This window comes from Cyprinodon tularosa, unplaced genomic scaffold, assembly GCF_016077235.1.
Source record: "Cyprinodon tularosa strain WSP-4 unplaced genomic scaffold, ASM1607723v1 ctg477, whole genome shotgun sequence".
In the NCBI taxonomy this organism is placed as follows: Eukaryota; Metazoa; Chordata; class Actinopteri; order Cyprinodontiformes; family Cyprinodontidae; genus Cyprinodon; species Cyprinodon tularosa.
In genome coordinates this window covers 407189-429195 of record NW_024039204.1, presented here as the reverse complement: position 1 = coordinate 429195, position 22007 = coordinate 407189, and the positions used below count along the sequence as shown (strand labels likewise).

Genomic DNA, 22007 nt, shown 5'->3' with positions numbered 1-22007 from the left:
ATAGTTTCTGTTAACGGACCAGAGAATATGGCAGCAGGACTTTATTTTGCAGAGGTGAGGGCTCCACAAAACTGCCAAGGTATCATCTTTTAGATCAAAACATAGATGTTTGGTCATATTTGGAAAAACCAAAACCAACATTTCCACATAATCACTTGATGGTGGAGGGAAGATAATATGGGATTGTTTGTTACAGGAATTGGGCACTTTGAAATCACTGAGTAGATCTTCCAATACAGCAGTACCCAGACTGATATGTGTAGAACTGAGTTAGGTTCTATGTTATCAATCTGGGATGGCTGCCATTCAGTCTGTCTGTGAAAAGAAGGGACGTTTATTACCATACTTTGAGCTGATTGGGTGACTACCTTCCATAATTTGATTTTAGCCAATTGTAGCATTGAATTGTTTTGTTTTCACAAATAGCGGAGTAAGCTGATAAATTAACTTTTCCAAATCATGTCGGAAGGAAAGCACAGACATGTTTCCTATCTACAAAAGCACAAAGTGCTTTTCTTTGCTCCTTTTTGAGCTTCAAATTGTTGCTATTTTACCTAAAGCTGTATCGACAGGTGAGTCCTCCCTTCTTACTGTTGTCATTCCTACATGTCCCAACCCAAAAAACACTGCTGGCATGTCACTGGTCCGACCTGCTTGTGGTTACAAGACGGACGTATTAGCGGGAGTCTTTCAAGGTGGATTTGTAGTGAGAATGAAAAATCAGATCTCTCAGATCTGAAAATCAGATCTCTCAATTTGCAGCACAAGGTTATAGATCTTCTGCAAACAAAGTAATTCAGAGTTTTATGTGGGGCCACGTGTCCTAACCGTCTCTTCAACAGGTCAGTCATCCCAAAAACAAAGAATCAAAGTAAAATGGACCCAAATTTTGACTTCAGTATAAATGGTGGGATAGATTAAACTCCCGACAATATAAAGAACTGGAGCAATGATCTATAAAGAAAAATGATTCCAAATGATGTGCAATACTGCAAGTAATGCAGAACATAACTAAATAGCGTAAGCAAAGCTAAAGCTGGGTCTATGAGCTAATGGATCATGGGATTGTGCTTAGCTTTGCATAAATGCTCCCTTTTGGTTTCATCGCTAATAAATGAGGAAGGAGAGGAATCTACTCTGTTCTCTCAAGGTTAGATGTAAATAACTTTAGAATGTAATAAATACCAGATCACTTTTACCCCAAACTCCTTGTTATCATCATGACTCTGTTTTAAAAAACACATCATGGGAAGTTGATGAGTAATTCTTGAAAACCCAATTTGGATTTCTAACAGTAATTCTGGGCTTAATTAGAGGCAGGGAATGTGTAATGTGCACCCAGCTGTGACCGTGCAGCGGCATGTTATGATAAAATCTGTCTCTAACTCCTGCAATTAAACTCTCTCCTCAGGCCACTTCTGTTCAGATTGCCTGTGGCTAAAGCACGCGCCCCATAATGCCCCAGCATATGGCAGGTGAAACCCTTACTTCATCACCACTGCGTAGGCAACATGTCCGCCCTGCAGGGGATAATGAAACATACAAACTGACAGCTTTTGTAAAGGACATGTCGGCATTTTTTCCCCCTCGCTGTTGGCCAAGGTGCTTTCTCTGAATTCAATATGTTAAAATGTCTTTCTTAAAATCCACCTTTTTTTTTTGCTTTCAATTTAGAAAATTAAAACTCACTGGACTGTTTGCTATGTGATGTAGATGGTATTGATTCACATCACATTCTGGGTAATGAAAACTCATTCCACCTGGCTTTTACAATCATGTTGACTCACTTTAGCGAAACTATTTTTCAGGGTTCTTCTCTTTTTCTCTTGCACCTGTTTAATATGGGACAGAAGAGACTCGCCTTAAATGTCCAATTAGTCAAGTGACAGGAGGTGAACTAGAAAACTGTTCTGGTAATGACTTTACGGTGGCTGCTCCTCTGATCAAACTATTCTCCAATCTTTAACTACAATGAGCTAAATATTTCTGGATTTAGGATGTTTTGTTAGAAAGTTCTTATAGTTATGGTACAAAGTCTTTGTTATATATATATATATATATATATATATATATATATATATATATATATATATATATATATATATATACCGTATTTTCACGACCATAAGGCGCACCGTACTAAAAGGCGCACTCTCAGTTATGTGTGCCATTTCTGTATTTAACACACACATAAGGCGCACCGGACTATAGGGCGCGTTTTTTATATACAGGTACATGTCCTCTACTACCTTTAAATACCTCTACTGCGTATTTAAAAATACAGCGGGGGCAAAACTGAGTATGACTGTGCTTTATTCATGTATTTATTACAAAGTATTAATCAAACCTGGCAGCTGGCCGTGAGACAGACACATCGCAGATGACACAGCGCTGTGATCACTTCTAAATTAACTTAAAATCCTGAAACCTGCCGACAGAATATGTTCGCTTTTATTACCGGTATCCTGGTGCCTGCAGCTAAAATTATTTAGATGAAAAACACCTGCCAGCAGCCGCGGTGAACGAAAGGATTTCTGCTGTTGGTGCACCGCTGGTATGTGGGGGTCTGAGCGCCTTCGACAGAAATAGATAATCTGGATGAACTGACTGCAATTATGAAGTTTTCAGGTGGACTTTCTCACTTAAAAACATATTAAAACTACTTTATTCCCACTGATCACAGCAAATATACAGGTGCTGGTCATAAAATTAGAATATCATGAAAAAGTAGATTGATTTCAGTAATTCCATTTAAAAAGTGAAACTTGTATATTATATTCATACATTACATACAAACTCATATATTTCAGATGTTTATTTTGTTTAATTTTGATGATTACAAATGACAACAAATGAAAATCTCAAATTCATCATATCAGAAAATTAGAATATTACTGAAGACCAATAAAAACAAAGGATTTATAGAAATGTTGGCCAACTGAAAAGTATGAACATGAAAAGTATGAGCATGTACAGCACTCAGTATTTAGTTGGGCCTCCTTTGGCCTGTATTACTGCAGCAATGCGGCGTGGCATGGAGTCGATCAGTCTGTGGCACTGCTCAGGTGTTATGATAGCCCAGGTTGCTCTAATAGTGGCTTTTAGCTCTTCTGAATTGTTGGGTCTGGTGTATTGCATCTTCTTCTTCACAATACCCCATAGATTTTCTATGGGGTTAAGGTCAGGAGAGTTTGCTGGCCAATTAAGAACAGGGATACCATGGTCCTTCAACCAGGTACTGGTAGCTTTGGCACTGTGTGCAGGTGCCAAGTCCTGTTGGAAAATGAAATCTGCATCTCCAAAAAGTTGGTCAGCTGCAGGAAGCATGAAGTGCTCTAAAACTTCCTGGTATGTGGCTGCGTTGACCCTGGACCTCAGAAAACACAATGGACCAACACCAGCAGATGACATGGCACCCCAAACCATCACTGACTGTGGAAACTTTACACTGGACTTCAAGCAACGTGGATGAAGTGCCTCTCTTCTTTTCCTCCAGACTCTGGGACCTTGATTTCCAAAGGAAATGCAAAATTTACTTTCATCAGAGAACATGACTTTGGACCACTCACCAGCAGTCCAGTCCTGTTTCTCTTTAGCCCAGGCAAGACGCTTCTGACGCTGTCTGTGGTTCAAGAGTGGCTTGACACAAGGAATGCGACAGCAGAAACCCATGTCTTTCATACGTCTGTGTGTGGTGGTTCTTGAAGCACTCACTCCAGCTGCAGTCCACTCTTTGTGAATCTCCCCCACATTTTTGAAGGGGTTTTGTTTCACAATCCTCTCCAGGGTGCGGTTATCTCTCTTGCTTGTACACTTTTTTCGACCACATCTTTTCCTTCCCTTCGCCTCTCTATTAATGTGCTTGGACACTGAGCTCTGTGAACAGCCAGCCTCTTTAGCGATGACCTTTTGTGTCTTGCCCTCCTTGTGCAAGGTGTCGATGGTCGTCTTTTGGACAACTGTCAAGTCAGCAGTCTTCCCCATGATTGTGTAGCCTATAGAACTAGACTGAAAGACCATTTAAAGGCTTTTGCAGGTGGTTTGAGTTAATTAGCTGATTAGAGTGTGGCACCAGGGGCCATCAATTTTGAACCTTTTCACAATATTCTAATTTTCTGATATGATGAATTTGAGATTTTCATTTGTTGTCATTTGTAATCATCAAAATTAAACAAAATAAACATCTGAAATATATGAGTTTGTATGTAATGTATGAATATAATATACAAGTTTCACTTTTTAAATGGAATTACTGAAATCAATCTACTTTTTCATGATATTCTAATTTTATGACCAGCACCTGTAGCTGCAAGATTTAGATTATTTAGATGAAAAAACACCTGCCAGCCACCGCGGTGAAGAGGAGGAGACCCGCCCAGAGGCTGCTGTTGAATTAAGTTTTCAGGTAGAAAAATAGAGCAGGAGCAAAACTGAGTATGATTGTGCTTTATTCATGTATTTATTACAAAGTATTAATCAAACCCATCAAAGTCATCATCCTCTGTTATCCTCAGCATTCCTCTGAATTAAACAGCTGCGCTAAATCAGACATGCCAGTTTCCCCTTCTGCGCTGTCAGAGTCACTTTCCGTGCAGCGCAGCTCCTCAGAAATAATGCCGGCTTTTGCAAAAGCTTGAACAACAGAGCCAGCAGACACGTTAGTCCATCTACAATCCATCCGCTAACGGTGGCGTAACTTGCCCGGCGCTGCCTTCTTATCCTGAAACTGTGGTCTCCGTCGGCCATCCATCGCTCCCACGCCGCTCGCAGCCTTACTTTGAACGGGCGCTTCACACCAATGTCGAGCGGTTGAAGTTCCTTTGTCAGACCCCCGAGATAACGGCGAGCACAGCGTTCATTGATTCACCTTTTTTTTCACATCGGCTGTGAGATGGGCACGCAGCGATGGTGATGCGTGGAAAAAAAACACCTGGTCTCCACATAGGCTACACCTCCCTCAGCCACGCTTTCATCATCTCCTCCTTCATCAGAGCGCTGTGTCTGTCTCGCTGTCAGCTCCCAGATCAGCTTCTCTGATTGGTTGATGCGGCGCTTCCAGCAGCAAAACTTAAATTTTTCCATCTGGAGCAGCAGCAGCGCGTTGGCGGTGCGTCAGATGCTTAAACGATCCCGACGTGCTGCACCTGCGGCTCAAAACGCGCTGCAGGACCTTTTGCTGCACCTATACGCGCGTCAACCATTGACTTTGCATGTAAACTCGCTGCTTCTGCTGCACCTGCTGGGTCCGGTTCACACCGATGTTGAGCAGTTGAACAGCGAGCACAGCGTTAATTTGTTTCCCCATGTTTTTCACATCAGCTGTGAGATAGGCACGCATGGAGTTACAGATTAATGGTGATGAGTGGAAAAAAAACAGCTGGTCTCCTTACATTCAGCCACTCTTTCATCATCTCCTCAATGAGGTGGTCTCAAAAGTCGCAGTTACAACACACATAGGGCGCACCGCACCATAGGGCGCACCGCACATTTTGAGGGGAAAAAAAGACGTTTAAGTGCGCCTTATAGTTGTGAAAATACGGTATATAAAAGAGTTTGGTTTCTGTCTTTTATTTTTAAGCCCTAAAGTTTAGCCTGTAAGAAATGCTATGAGGTATAAATCTGGGGAAGTCAGAATTCTGCTTATTGATAAAAGAAAAGAATAGGAGAACTGGCATCCCTCAGGGGTGTGTTCTCTCTCCATTCCTCTTCTCCATGGTACAAAAACCACACCTTCACATAGCAGTCTGCCAAACTCCTTACATTTGCAGACACCAGTCACTGATGGGATCTGGGGGCTTTAAATGGTGGAGTATTGGCCTAGTGGTTAGGGCATTGAACTTGGATCAGAGGGGTTATGAGACTGACTGCAATTCCCACACTGCTCCCTGGGCGCTGCACAATGGCAGCCCACTGCTTCCCAAGGGGATGGGTTAAATGCAGACAGTAAATTTTGTTGCTTTGTACTTGTTACAATGTAATAGCAATAAAGTTCTTCTATTCTATTAAAGGTTCTGAATAGAGACAGGAGGTGGACAGACTGGTCCACTGGTTTGCTCAGAACCACCTGTAGACGAGGTCAGACTTCTGGAGAATCCTTCATCATCTCTGTCGATGTGACAACTCAAGAGGTGGAACCTCCTGCAGGAGCCGCCGGTCATCTTCTACACCATCATCCATTGTTGCATGTCCATCTCTATGTGGTTTGGCTCATCTACAAATTGAACGATTTGGTGTTCAGAGAGGTCAATGGTGGCCAACCTTCCCTCCATCTACGACCAGTACAATTATAGGGCCAGAGAAAGAGCAACTAAACTCTCAGTGGATTCTACACATCCTGTTCTACCTTTTACCTTCAGGTCGACGCAGCAGTGCCCTAATGGGGAAAAACAAACGACACAAAGACACTTTCTTCCCCCAGGCTGTCTCTTTTATATGAACTCAATGAACACCTCACTGCTAGGGCAGTCAGATGCCCTGCTAGAACAATTGAGGCTTTTTCACAGCTGCAGCCTGCCTCTTCTCATTTTATATATTTAAGAATAGCTACACACACACACACACACACACACACACACACACACACACACACACACACACACACACACACACACACACACACACACACACACACACACACATACTTGTATCTACTGCTGTTGTCCTTATTTTATCTTATCTATGCAGATATTTTTTTCCCTACTGTGGTTCTTTTTTGGACTGTTGAATATAATGTAATGGAAAAATCAATTGAAATATCTTGGTTGTGGGTGAGGGAGAGGTACAGGGGTTAAAGACACGCCCTATATATGGAGGCCTAAGTCCTCAATGCAGCTTTGATGGGTTTGAGTCCCGTTTTGTTGACCTTTTCTGCATGTTTTAACCCCTCTCTTTTATTTCCCTTTCCTGTCGAATTCATTCTATGAAAAAAAAAAAAAAAACATTAATGCCTTAAACAGAGAAAGATTTATAAAAAGATGTTGATTCTGGGGTCCAGATTCTACTTGTAGATGGAGTTTACTAACCACACTCCACTGCTCATCGACAGCTGTGGTCAACAGCACCAAATTCCTGGGGGTGCACATCACAGACACGCTCACCTGGAATGTAAGCACCTCCTCACTGGTCTCACTGTGTGGTGTGGAGGCTGCAGCGCCTCAGATTGGAAGAAGGTGAGAAGAGTGGTGAGAACAGCAGAGATGATCATTGGGGCTCCTCTTCCCTCCATAAAAGACATTTCATCTCTGCACTGCATGTCCCGAGCACATAACATCATAAATGACCCCTCAAACCCCCACCATGGACAGTTCTCCCTGCAGCACTCAAGGAAGAGGGTTTGTAGCATTCAATGCAGGTCCAGCAGCTTTTTCCCACTGCCATCAGACTGCTGAACTGTTAAACTCTGGACTCTGCATGACACTCATGCAGGCACGCAACATTATTTTACACCAACGCATTAAACTTTTATAATCCTTTTAAATAGGACACAATTTAATGTCTCCTGCATTTTGCACCATATTTATGTTGCACTGCACTGAACCTTTTATGTATCAATGCATTTTGCACCATTATTTTTAAACTGGTTTCTATACTGTTTAAATTCTGATCACTGCTGCACTTCATAAATGGTAAGGTTCACTTGTTGTAAGCTGAATGCAATTGAATTTGGTTTTGTATACACTCTGTGCATAAAAAATGACACCAAAGTTTGTCTAAGTCTAAGAGTTTAAATGCACCAAACACCATGTGGGGTTCCTGTTTAAAAATTTTAGGATCAAATATCTGATTAACTTCATTATTCAGTCAGTAATACATAAAATACAGCTTGTATGTCACATTTGAAATCTTTCTATACTGTGCAGAGGCACTGATTTATACACCCTTCAAACGAACCCAAACTTTAAGGCTAAAAAAGGAGTTTTCCTCTCTACTGTTGCTGCATGCATGCTTGGTGTGAGGGATTGCTGTTGAGTCAATGAGTTGATGCAATCAGCTGATTTTCCTTAGATAGAAAACTTTGAACCAATCCGACAGTATGTTCTAGTTGATCTGTCTCTGTAAAGTGCCTTGAGATGACGTGTTGTGAATTGGCGCTAAGAGAAAGAGAAGTCCCCCCTTTAAATGAGCAGGTTTTCTCCTGCACTTTAATGTCTGTGGCCATGTGGGCGGATCTGATACGTGACTCGATGTTAGCTTATAACAGATATCTCTAAAGCTCTGAAACGACATGCATATAAAGTGTTGGTTCGTAGCTTTATGAATGGCCATAAACAGCAGAATATCATTTTAATGTGAACTGAACTTAAGGAACCAATCAAACACTAATAATGAAAGACATTTGACTCGTTCACATCTCCAGAGTGTTACCTGAGATGTTCAGCTCCTACAGAGATAAAATCCTTATTCAGTCCCAGCACCAGCATCAGTTCACCCTCAGATGGTATCTGGAGGCAATTTTGGCAACAGCTTCACTGATTTTCACCTGCTTTCTGCATGTGTGCACGTGAAAGCAACCCAGGGTCAGCACTGCTGCTACCACCCACCTATCTAGCTGTGGAGATCTCTGCATCCATCAGAAGCAATCCTTCCAACATGGGCTTCAGCTGGAATCTGCATGGCTCATAGGAAGACTTTAGAGTAACCTGCCATTATAAGGATAATTTATAATCCAATTTACAACTCATGTCATTGTTTACAACACAGACAGAATGGAGGATATACCGTCTGTGTTTTGCTGTAATTATTAAACTAAATAAATTAGTTTACAGATTAGACTCATAATAAAATGACTACATTTTGCATAAAAACAATGCTATGCAGGTACAATTTACATATGTTCTTTCCATTTAGTCCAGACTGTGAAAAAAAAGTTAAGTTGCAGCTATTTAGTGAGGATAAACATGAATATGTCCTTTTAGCAGAAAAATTAATCAGTTTTCTATTGAAAAAATTGGCAGTCTCATTCTGCTGCTGCATATGCCACTTCATTCATATTTGGTAATGCTTCTCTATTCTAAAAAAAACCCAGCAACAACCTCAGTTTAATAGAAAGAGGCTTATCTTGTTAAAATTAAATAAAAAAAAGAGCTGTGATTTATTTGGTTTTTAAAGCTTTGATATTTTTTTTGGTATTCTGGCTCCAAAATATAAAATTTGCCCTTTAAAATGCACTGCAGGGCAGAGGATCAGCATGCCGCCCCATGTCTTAAACTTACCCTTAAGATAAAGCTAAGAGGGCTCCTACCAGATGAGCTGGTCTTTGGAAGCCTTCAGGGAGTCGGGTTGGTGGGAGGTAAATATCTCAGACAGGCCAAACGAAACATGGCTTCCTGCCACGCGCTCAGCTGGAGTAGCCAGGTAAGCCAGCCATAGGAGAGTCATTGACAGAAGTGCAGGGGATTAACATGAACGCCGCAGCAGCAGGGGAGTAAACGAGAGAAGCTGAGTAAACACATCTAAGAGATCAAAGTTTCTGGCACAACTTCAGCGACTCCAAAGGAGAGGCTTGAAGATCTGGTGAAGACATTGCATGTTAAACCCAGTAGGAACTTCCTGATTCTAACCAGGATAGAAACAAGCTGAATACATTCTAGTAACAAGTTTTATGATACTATCAGACAAGAAAAAAAAAAGGTTAAGATAATTGACCAGGATCATTAAAAAGTTAATTTGGATGAGATGAGGTGGATTATAACAACCGTGGAAAAGCTGGTGGCAGCATCATGTTGAGGGTCAGTTCCACAGCTAGTGGTGCATTACATTGCACAAAGTGGAGGACAAAATTGCAATAGGAAAAGCGTGGGTTATTTCCCCTTTAACGGACCCCTCCATCGCCTTCAAAAAAGTCAAATAAAGACAGCTAATGTAATAACAAAGCCAATAACAGCTCTGTATGGAATTATTAAAACTGTCATGTAAATGTATTTACTGGAGCTTGACCTCTACAAATGAGCCATGCTCCAAATGTTTTGGAAGAACAATCATGACAGACGTTAAACTGACTCTTCTGAGCATTTTCATAAAAAAAGGTTTTTGTATAAATGGAGCCAAGAAATGCAGAAATAGTTACCTTTGATTTAGGACATCTTTCATCTGCACCTTCAAACCAGGCAGCCTCTAACTTTAATTAAAAGACACATTTGAATTATAGCAAATAAAAGCCGTTTATTGTGTGCTTGCTTTATTTTATTAATCTCTCCATGTCTGATTGACAAGACGGTTTCAATGTGACGCCATTTAAAGCTGAAGGCACCTTGTATTGATAAATTTTTTGTACATTTAAAACAATCTCCATAAACCTAAAAGTAGAAAAATAAAACTTGTGTTCTCTGCTTATGATTAAATGGTGAAAACTGATCCATACGTATTCCCTGCTGTAGAGAACTTCAGTCAGTGAAGTCTGTATGTGTCGATCCTCTGCAGGCAGCGATTTGGATGCTTCTGTCCTGTTATGAGCACTGACAGCTCAGAGTTTGAAGATGCCATCTCCACTCCACTGATCTCAGATTGCAGAGCCGATTCTCGGGTTTGTATGTGGTCACAGCACGCTGCTCTGAGGTCAGCTCCACAGGCAGATGCTGCTCATGGCCTGGCAGGTGGAAACGCTCTCAGCTGGAGAACGGTAGATCTTGCCGCTGGGGCAAACGCACACTTCGTACACAGCCTGCTTCCTGAAGGCCTTCCCGGCGGACGCAGCAGCGATGCCGAGGGGAAGGTTTTCCAGCCGAATGCTGTCGGCATCGAGGAGGATCTGGAGGAGAGAAACGGCACAGAAAAACTAGAATTCAAACAAATCATTAGTGGGGCCCTGATGGGATGTACTACCACCTGAAAACGATTCTTCACTGTCAGGAGCAGCAAGTCTCAGATGAGAATAAGCAGAGAAGCAGGTCTTTACTTTCATACATAAATAACTAAATTCTGTTACAGCTTCATCGGGATCAACATCATTAAAAGTTGAAATCCAAGAATGTTTCTTTACCACTCAGTGCAAGTCTGTGGTCTTTATTCAGTAACCTCACAATAACTCTGTCCACATTTCCTCCCTTTAACTGATGCTTCAGCCATTGCAGTTTTTTTCCATATTAGCATCTCCATTCTTCTATATACCATTACAAGACTATAGCAGGTTGACTTTTTAATTCGATTATCAAAAAAATTAGGATTACTTTTCTATTCTATGAACCTAGTAACTATCTCTCTTAATTATTGGGTTAATAACCAGATTGCAAAGTTAGTTAAAAGCAGAATTTGAACCACTGAAGGAGTATGATTATTATGATTATTGCTCTGAGTGGGTTATTTTCTCAGAAAATGGTCTGTTTTAATTAATTAATTCATTCATTTTTAGAGTTTTTACACTCTTGACTTTATATTTGAACAATATATGAATCGATTTTATTAAGATTTATTCTTCCATTCATAAGTTTGAATCATTTTATGCAGTATCAGTTAGCTTTACTCTTTTTTTTTTTAAATTAACAATCAACCTCTAAAATAACTAAACAATTGTTGAATAAAAACAAAAAGTCAATCTTCAGCAAACCCCTGTAAAAAAAATTCATAATTCTAAAGTTCCTTCATTCTTTCGGTTCAAAATCCCTGACCTTTTCCAGATGAACATTTCTAAAATATTTCAGTCTATTTGAAGTCGGTTTAAAAAGCTAACAAAAAAAAAACTTAACTTTACCTTTCATAGTTCTAAAATAGTTAGGAAACTTTAAAATACTAGACTCCAAGATATATGGAAGAATGGACACTTTGAAATATGAATGGACAAATGGGGAAGAAACAACAGACAATTGCATGGATGGATGGAAAGGCAGGTAGATGATGGAAAAGTGAATAAACAGATGATTTAAATAAGTATCTTAAATAAGAGACAGAGATAGACAATTAGATTGAAAATGGTTAGACGGACAGTCTCACAATTAACAGCAAAATTAGGGATACTTTTTAGAAGCCACTTTTACGTCAAATGCATTTATTACTGGATTATTTATATGATAGAATATAATTCATATTTGTCATTAGGTGATGACCTTTTTATTTCCAATAAAATCTAGATATTTATTTAAAATTGCCTATAAACTGAGAGCAAAGTGGAACAAAATTCAAATTTCTTGCAACTTATTAAAGTTGGATTAATTCCTGTTGTAAGATGAGATCCTCTCACCTCTCCCTCTGTGGATTCCAGCTGCAGGTCCTTCCTGCTGCTGATCTTCAGCGTCCCCGCAGCAGCGCTCACTTCCACGCCTCTCGGAGCCTCCATGCTCAGAGTTCTAGTCGGTGATTCCAACCTGAGAGGACATTTTTTTACCCAGAAAAAAGGTGGTGGTTCAATAAGTGAACCCATTCAAATGATCCCAGGTTACATTTCTGATCCTTCTCCTCGTTTATACATCACTGGGTAATTTCATGTGTTATTGGAGTTCAGACGTCTTCGACTTAGTATAGAAAAATGAATCACAACATTTTCGCTAAAAGGCTGATGGTGCCTCTATTTGACTTCAATATATTTCTATAGGAGGGAAATTACAGCTGCTGTTAAGTAAAGGTGCCACTGCACATTACTCCAAGCTTAAGTGATCCCATCCTTAGTGGCACATAAACCCAGCAGCTGATTTTTGACTTTCAGCAACAATGAAGCTAACGCAATTACCATTTTCCTCCTTGGACTGTTTGTTTACACACAGACAGATAAGTGTGAGCGCCAATCGATGTGAATATCCGTTTTCATAACTCATAACTGTTGCAAATTGATTTTCTTCCCCCACATCTTGCCTAAATCTCTTTTCAATAAATTTTAAATGGGTCGCTCTAAGCAGCCCTGTTGAATTTGTTTGAACCGCTTTAAGTGGCACACATTTTGGAACATCGTTTATTTGTAGAAGCAGTCCACAGAGATTTGAAGAAGAAAAATAAAATAAATAAAATCTTCTCTCCCCTGTAGCTAAACCACTTCTTTGTTCCTCTCTTTCCTTCTGCGCCCCTGACGTTCACAGGGAGCTAAAAGAATGTTTGAGCGAGTCACTTTTTAATAATTTCTCAAGACTCCAGCGATGATCCATGGCCTGGACAGCAGAGTCATTAAAAGACTCATTTACAACACTCTGCACTGAGCCGTGCCGTTAGAAATTAGTGATGTGGGATGCGTGTGTGCGAGACATTTTCACTCCATTCAAAGCAGTTCAATCATCACCATTCAGCCACACACACACACACATATAAGGGCAGACTCTTCCAGAAGACAAAGTGTTCAATTTCCAAGAGTGCTTGTTTCAAACACAGTCCAGCACAAAGCATTAAATGAATTAAATTTTTTCAAAATGTCTTCTCGGTTTTATAGCCAGCTCGGGCTCCCTCCATCACCATGTGTGCTTCTGGCACTCTAAGGTCACATTTTATCTTGATGCTGCCCAATAAAACCAGACAGGTTTAATGAGGTATCATTTAAATGCATCAATACCTGATCAGGAGTTATAATAAATATGTTAAATGACGCTATTTTACCTCCTAAAATTAATAGCAGAGCTGGTAAGCTCTATGCATGGACTATTTTTTTTTTTTTTTACTTATCTTATAAGAAAAATAAGTTCAAGAGACCCATCTCCAGAAACCTGGATCTAAACTCAAAGAAAATTGCTTTCATTTAATAATTTTAAATATTGAAAATCAGCAGAGGGAGATTATTTTCTAAAGTTCTCTGAGATTATTAGATTACACACCATTAGGTTTAAGATCAGAGTGCTCTTGAAACTGTTCAAAGATTTAGTGGGACTGATTAACCAGCTGAGTAGATGTAACAAACTAACTTTCTTTCAAAGTCATTTAATACCATTAGAAAAACCACAGCATCATGCTATCATAGAAGACAGCAGACATGTCAGGGATTAAGGTCTAGACAAAGTTAGAGCACATTTGGGTCATTTAAACCAAAGGTAGGGCAAGGAGAGCATTAACCAAGAAGAAAACATAAAAGGCCCTTTTTTTAATGCTTGCAAAAAACCCAAAACATGCAGCAAACATACAGAAAACTTTTGTCCTGCTTAAATTCAGGGTTCCTCAAGGATCCATATTGGGTCCTGTTTGATTCCTGTACTTGCTCCATCTGGGATTCATTTACCAGAAGTACAATACTTAATTCCATTTTATGTGAATGATGTGTAGGTCTACCTAACATTAGTTATGGGAGGTGCTTAACTTTCTCAATTTATATAATAAAAAGATGGAGGTACTGTTATTCAGTCAATCTAAGCAGCTGCTGAGTTTGTTTATTTATTTGTTTAGTTCCCCATTAGCTACTGAGTCAATGCAGTAGCTATTCTTCCTGGGGTCATAACATTTTTACAGATATTACATAAAAGCTGAGTAACAATGAAACTAAATACAGAAATACACACACACACACACACCACAACACAACTTCATATACATATATATAATATACACACAGATACAAATCATATAGTATGAGCTATTATATGTATAACACATTACCAATCTCTGGGTATTCTGTAAATAAACATTTCAGTTACTAGTGCTCATTATGAATTACTTAATTACATAAATGTTACAGTTACTTCAAAGTAAATATATAAAGTCTAAGCCTTTTGGAAAAGCTAACATCTTACATCTCTGAAATCAAGAATTGCGGGAGTGAGTTCCACGCCACCGTCGCCCAATAACACCACGTTCTCTGAAGTTGATTTGTTTGACAGGCAGGTAACCAAAAACGTCTTTCACTTGATTGACGAGTGGCATCATTATGAATGTCGTCAAAAAAAGTCAATCTATTATGAATAATTTCAGGTGCTTTTGTAATAATTAAATTTTTAAGAATTTAATGAAAGAATAGTTTATTCTGCCTCTCCTTGGGCTGCCACCTTATCGTGGTGGAGAGGTTTGAGTGTCCCAATGATCCTGGGAGCTATGCTGTCTGGGGCTTTATGCCCCTGGTAGGGTCACCCAAGGCAGACAGGTCCTAGGTGAGGAACCAGACAAAGCGCGGCCCAAAGACCCCTATGATGAGCAAAATATTTGGATTCAGCGTTCCCTCGCCCGGACGCGGGTCACCGGGGCCCCACTCTGGAGCCAGGCCTGGAGGGGGGGCACGATGGCGAGCGCCTGGTGGCCGGGCTTTTACCCATGGGACCCGGCCGGGCTCAGCCCGAAGAGGAAACATGGGTCCCCCCTTACATGGGCCCACCACCCGTGAGAGGGGCCATAGGGGTCGGGTGCAATGTGTGTTGGGTGGCGGCCGGGGGAGGGGACCCTGGCGGTCCGATCCTCGGCTGCAGAAGCTGGCTCTTGGGACGTGGAATGTCACCTTGCTGGTGGGGAAAGAGCCGGAGCTAGTGTGTGAGGCTGAGAGGTTCCGGCTAGAAATAGTTGGTCTCACCTCAACACATGGTTCTGGTTCTGGAACCAGTCTCCTTGAGAGGGGCTAGACATACTTCCACTCTGGAGTTGCCCACGGTGAGAGGCGCCAGGCAGGAGTGGGCATACTTGTTGCCCCCCATCTCGGTGCCTATACGTTGGGGTTTACCCCGGTGAACGAGAGGGTAGCCTCCCTCTGCCTACGGGTGGGGGGACGGGTTCTGACTGTTGTCTGTGCTTACGGGCCGAACAACAGTTCAGATTACCCACCCTTCTTGGAGTCCTTAGAGGGGGTACTGGAGGGTGCCCCTCCTGGGGATTCCCTTGTTCTGCTGGGAGACTTCAACGCTCACGTGGGCAATGACAGTGAGACCTGGAGGGGCGTGGTTGGGAGGAATGGCCGCCCTGATCTGAACTCGAGTGGTGTTCTGTTGTTGGACTTCTGTGCTCGTCATGGATTGTCCATAACGAACACCATGTTCAAGCATAAGGGTGTCCATATGTGCACATGCCACCAGGACACCCTAGGCCGCAGTTCGATGATCGACTTTGTCATCGTTTCATCGGACTTGCGGCCGTATGTCTTGGACACTCGGGTGAAGAGAGGTGCTGAGCTTTCCACTGACCACTACCTGGTGGTGAGTTGGCTCCGGTGGTGGGGGAGGATGACGGTCAGACCTGGCAGGCCCAAACGTGTTGTGAGGGTCTGCTGGGAACGTCTGGCGGAGTCCCCTGTTAGGCGGAGCTTTAACTCCCATCTCCGGCAGAACTTCGAACACATCCCGGGGGAGGTGGGGGACATTGAGTCCGAGTGGACCATGTTCCGTTCCTCCATTGTCGAGGCAGCTTATCTGAGCTAATCTCTGAGGTTGTCGGTGCCTGTCGTGGCGGCAACCCTCGAACCCGTTGGTGGACACCTCCGGTGAGGGATGCTGTCAGATTGAAGAAGGAGGCCTATCGGGCCTTTTTGGCCTGTGGGACTCCGGAATCAGCTGATGGGTACCGGCGGGCGAAGCGGCATGCGGCTCGGATGGTTGCTGAGGCAAAAACTCGGGTGTGGGAGGAGTTTGGAGAGGCCATGGAGAAAGACTTCTGTACGGCTCCGAAGCGATTCTGGTCCGCCATCCGGCGTCTCAGGAGGGGGAAGCAGTGCAGCACCAACACTGTTTATAGTGGGGATGGTGTGCTGCTGACCTCGACTCGGGACGTTGTGGGTCGGTGGGCGGAATACTTCGAAGACCTCCTCAATCCCACCAACATGTCTTCCATTGAGGAAGCTGGGCCTGGGGACTCTGGGCTGGGCTCTCCAATCCCTGTGGGTGAGGTCGCAGAGGTGGTTAAAAAGCTCCTCGGTGGCAGGGCCCCGGGGGTGGATGAGATCCGCCCGGAGTTCCTCAAGGTCCTGGATGTTGTAGGGTTGTGTTGGCTGACACGACTCTTCAACATTGCATGGACATCGGGGGCAGTCCCCCTGGATTGGCAGACTGGGGTGGTGGTCCCCCTGTTCAAAAAGGGGGACCGGAGGGTGTGCTCCAATTACAGGGGAGTCACACTCTTAAGCCTCCCCGGCAAGGTCTATTCGGGGGTGCTGGAGAGGAGGGTCCGTCGGATAGTCGAACCTCGGATTCAGGAAGAGCAGTGTGGTTTCCGTCCTGGTCGTGGAACGCTGGACCAGCTCTACACCCTCAGCAGGGTCCTGGAGGGTGCATGGGAGTTCGCCCAACCAGTCTACATGTGCTTTGTGGACTTGGAGAAGGCGTTCGACCGTGTCCCTCGGGGGGCCCTGTGGGGGGTTCTCCGGGAGTACGGGGTGCCAGGCCCTTTGATACGGGCTGTGAGGTCCCTGTATGACCGGTGTCAGAGTCTGGTCCGCATTGCCGGCAGTAAGTCGGGCTCATTTCCGGTGAGAGTTGGACTCCGCCAGGGCTGCCCTTTGTCACCGATTCTGTTCATTACCTTCATGGACAGAATTTCTAGGCGCAGCCAAGGTGTTGAGGGGATCCGTTTTGGTGGCCTTAGGATTGCGTCTCTGCTTTTTGCAGATGATGTGGTCCTATTGGCTTCATCAGGTCGTGATCTGCAGCTCTCGCTGGATCGGTTCGCAGCCGAGTGTGAAGCGGCCGGGATGGGGATCAGTGCCTCCAAATCCGAGGCCATGGTCTTGAGCCGGAAAAGGGTAGAGTGCCTTCTCCGGGTCAGGGGGGGTGTCCTGCCCCAAGTGGAGGAGTTTAAGTATCTTGGGATCTTGTTCACGAATGAGGGAAGAAGGGAGCGGGAGATCGACAGGCGGATTGGTGCAGCGTCTGCCGTGAAGCGGGCGCTGTACCGGTCCATCGTGGTGAAGAGAGAGCTGAGTCAAAAAGCGAAGCTCTCGATTTACCGGTCGATCTACGTTCCAACCCTCATCTATGGTCATGAACTCTGGGTCATGACTGAAAGAACGAGATCGCGGATACAAGCGGCCGAAATGGGTTTCCTCCGTAGGGTGGCTGGGCTCTCCCTTAGAGATAGGGTGAGAAGCTCGGTCATCCGGGAGGGACTCGGAGTAGAGCCGCTGCTCCTCCACGTCGAGAGGAGCCAGTTGAGGTGGCTTGGGCATCTGTTTAGGATGCCTCCTGGACGCCTCCCTGGTGAGGTGTTCCGGGCACGTCCCACCGGGGGGAGGCCCCGGGGAAGACCCAGGACACGCTGGAGAGACTATGTTTCTCGGCTGGCCTGGGAACGCCTTGGGGTTCCTCCTGAAGAGCTGGAAGAAGTGGCTGGGGAGAGGAAGTCTGGGCCTCCCTTCTTAAGCTGCTGCCCCCGCGACCCGACCCCGGATAAGCGGAGGAAGATGGATGGATGGATGGATAGTTTATTCTGCTTCTTACAAGCAATCATGCTAACTGATTGTGCATATCTCTAATACTTGTTCTAAAAGAACAGTTTAGGACAAACCGATCTGCTTTATTTTGTGCAACCTGTAATTTGTTTAGGTTATTTTCTGTAGTTGTTGCCCAAATTATAGAACAGTAGTCGAGATGACGATGATGGGATGATTCCCACTGTTTGTCTATCAGGAATCTTAAAGTGATTCCTTTTTGATACTTTTTTGATGTCAGTGCAGTAATCATAGGAGTAAAGTGGGAGATTATCCACATAATGTCCTGAACAGGATTATTCATACATCTAATCATTCTAGAGTGGACTATTACGACTCCCTATGTTAGAGGATGGACCAGTTTACTCTTTGGCAGCTACCCTTCTGCTAACAGAGGAAAGTTGACATAAACACATCATACTCATTTTGTTTCACCTCCAGGAGTCTGGAAAAGTCAAACTCGTCCTCCTGGAATGTTAAACGACTTTAAAAATCATATATTTAAACTAGTTTTTAACACCATAAGGAACGACCATAACACCAGCCTCTATTTGCCTCCATCGCTCATTTCATTATGTATATTGTCAGTGTTTGATTTCATGGTTTATCCTCTTTATATTATTTTAATCCTCCCCTCAGTTCTTATGTACCCGTAAGGCACTTTGTTTTTTTACAGTGTTTAGTAAACAAATAATGATGATGACGATAACCCTGAAAACAGCATCCGCTTCCACAAGGCCGTCTAGATCAATGATGCACCTGTGCAGAGTAAGCAGCTTCATAAATCTTTATGTCCACATTTAGGAGGACATCACCTGATTCAAACATACAGGAACTTTGTTCCCTAAAGCTGAGCAAAGACTTTATCATCAGTGGCAGCTGGAGAGAGTTAAGATCTCCCCTGAATGGTTTGGGAGTTGCTCAGCTCAAGATCAGCAAGCCCCTGCAGAGGGTGATCAAAACAGCCTTGTGCTACATGAGGTCAGTCCTGTCAGCAGTATAGGACATTTTTGAAAAATTAAACTCATTAAGGCCCCCTAAGGACATATCAGCAACTTTTTTTTTTAATCAGGTTGTTAAAAGTCAGGCAAATGGTTGTAGAACCTGATGACAAGAAATAGCGTAGAAAAGTTTCCTTCCTAAGGATTAGTCCCTCAGTCAAGAGTTGCACCATGTTTACAAGCCCCATACAATTTGAAGCCCTTTACTTTGTGCATTAATAAATAACAGGTGGTTAACACCATCCTTCCTTTTGATATATATTATTTGCTTTATTGCATTTAAAAAGCCTTTGCTACACAGTACTCAACTGAAAGAAAAAAGCAGCAATGATTTATTTTTTTAATGCTCATTTTCTTTTTATTTAGAGTGCTTACAACCACAAATAACGTGTTATTAGATGGTATAATCAATACAGCTACCAGAGAAACAAATTTGGTTGTTTTCAGCCACACTCATTTTAGTTTGCATTAATGTTGTTCACTTTCATTTATTCTAAGATGCTATTTACAAAGGGACAGTTTAATTAAAAAGAAACTGTTCCAACTACAGCTGAACAATATCACTATGTGGGAAACTTAAATCCAAAAGGAGTGCTCATTTCTTTCTTTTTTTTAATTTAATGATTGATAAAGTGCTTGAAAACATGTACATTATCAGACCAAATTTTTTGTGAACAAACACCAGAATTTCCGTGTAAAGTAGCTGGGTTTGGTATAGAGACTGACACCAGTCAGTGGATTTTCACTCCTGTCCCGTCCCACTCCCACAGAAAAAAATGGTGTCCCGTCCAGATCCCGGGCCAGAGTAGAAATCTAAATCCTGTCCCGTCCCACTCCTGGTGAAATTACTCCCACTCCCATCCCGCTCCCATTCAGAATGACTCCCGCTCCTACACCGCTCCCATTCTTGTTGTTTTTGAGCGCGGGTGAAAAACTCAGAGCGGAAGTTACTATTGGTTTGCTCCCGGTCCCGTCTGCTCCCGTTAATGTTTAATCCTATGAAGCTTCCCATTGGAAAACTCCAAAAGTTCAACGGATAGCCACAAGCTGCCAGCCCAATGCTGCTATAGGCTTAGACTTCTAGAGGACATAGGGACCCCTATTTCATCATTCTATCTCCATTCTCCCACTCTCACTGTTAGTTCAATCTCTAATTTTATGCTCTCTGCTTTTTCTCAAAGTAGCTTTGCCTCGTCTGTTCCGGTTTGGCATGGACACCATCCTGGAGAGAAATATCAGCTGTGCTGCTGCCACCAACACCTTTTTTATACATGTTACAGATCGGCCTTTTTTCCGGTGTAGTTCTGTTTCTCTGACTGTGACTGGCTGGATGTGCTCTCTTCATCTACTGACATGGGAGCTGGCTCAGAGCTTGTCTGCCTGGCTGTATGTTTCCTGGACGGGCCGCCTTGTACGGTTGCTTTTTGTATCTCTGCTTCTGTCTCATTGAACCCCAGTCGGCCTCGGCAGATGGCCGCTCACACTGAGCCTGGTTCTGCTGGAGGTTTCTTCCTTTTAAAAGGGAGTTTTTCCTCTCCACTGTCGCTACAAGCATGCTTAGTGTGAGGGATTGCATCCGAGTCAATAAGTCGATGCAATCAACTGGTTTTACTTAGAAAGAATACTTGGAATTAATTTGACTATATAATCTGGGGAATTGTAAAGTGCCTTGAGATGACATGTGTTGTGAATTTGGGCTATATAAATAAACTGAATTGAATTGAATTAAATGTAAATATAAATATCAGTATATTTTGGTACTTTTGCGTTCTCAGATAATAGGAAAGCATTGAAAGAATATTTGTTTGGGCTCATTTTTGCAAAATACAAAAACCTAATGAAAGGATTTGGATTCCGCAGATGTAGCACCATCAACCTCCACCCTAGAGTTTCCCCACTAACTTCCATCACAAAGTTACACCCTTGCACAGCTGCCACAAAGTGCTGTACATATCGGGTAAAAAGTAGGTGAAAGCAATTAACACTTGCCTGGGAGACACTGACCTACTGTAGAGAGCAGTAGCTATTATAGCACAGTCATAATCTAAAAAGCACGTAAGGTCTTCTCCAGCTCAGGACAGCTAAAAATTCATTCAGACATCATCATTTGTTCTCATTTGGACCCCTTTCTATATATTCTTATTTTTTTCTCTAACAAGGATACGCAGGAGAATTTGACCTGTGTTTATGTGCATTCATGTGAATATAGCATAGCCATATTAGAAGTTTGCCATGGATTGTTTCGTTTATCAATGATTCCTGATCTCCCACACATTAAGTTAAATGTTACACTAGCAGCAACACTTACAGACGGCCTGCAGGCGAGTCCCTGAGTGTTGAATTTCTCCCCTTTTGGAGAAATAGAGAAAGTGGAGATAGCAAGTTGGGCTAATGTTAGCACCCTTTCCGGATTGACATCAACACGGAAGGGGGAAGAAAATTGCACTTTGTGGAGAGAGTTCATTTTTGAGTGCTATTCTGGTTTTGGCAACAAGCCCACACCAAGAAAACACAAGCCAGTCTCACATTCTGGATTTTCCTACAGGATTTAGAAGTCTTAAACCAGCACATGTCATGATTTTTTGTCACAATTCTGCACTTTTTGGTTCCGTTTAAGTTTTTTTTTTTTTAGTTTTAATTTTCAAATTGATTCACGTTTTCTGTGTTTTCTAGTTCTATTAGTTTCATTCACATTTTGTGTTGTTTTCTGGATGTATTTGAGTTCTTCTGTATTTCTTTTTTGCCCTCTTGTGTCAGTCTCCTTCTCCTAG

General features: G+C 42.7%; 1 protein-coding gene across 1 annotated transcript in view; it reads right to left on the bottom strand.

Moving 5' to 3' along the window:
* Positions 1-10141: 10141 nt before the first annotated feature.
* The window catches only part of LOC119794365 (zeta-sarcoglycan-like), a 75072-nt gene continuing 63206 nt past the window's right edge, over positions 10142-22007 (bottom strand). Inside the window, exons 7-8 of the mRNA XM_038301889.1 lie at positions 12173-12296; positions 10142-10747 (exon numbers count right to left, since the gene is read on the bottom strand). Coding sequence (XP_038157817.1) covers positions 10556-10747; positions 12173-12296 — 316 coding nt within the window. The 3' untranslated portion in view covers positions 10142-10555. The remainder of the gene's footprint in view (positions 10748-12172; positions 12297-22007) is intronic.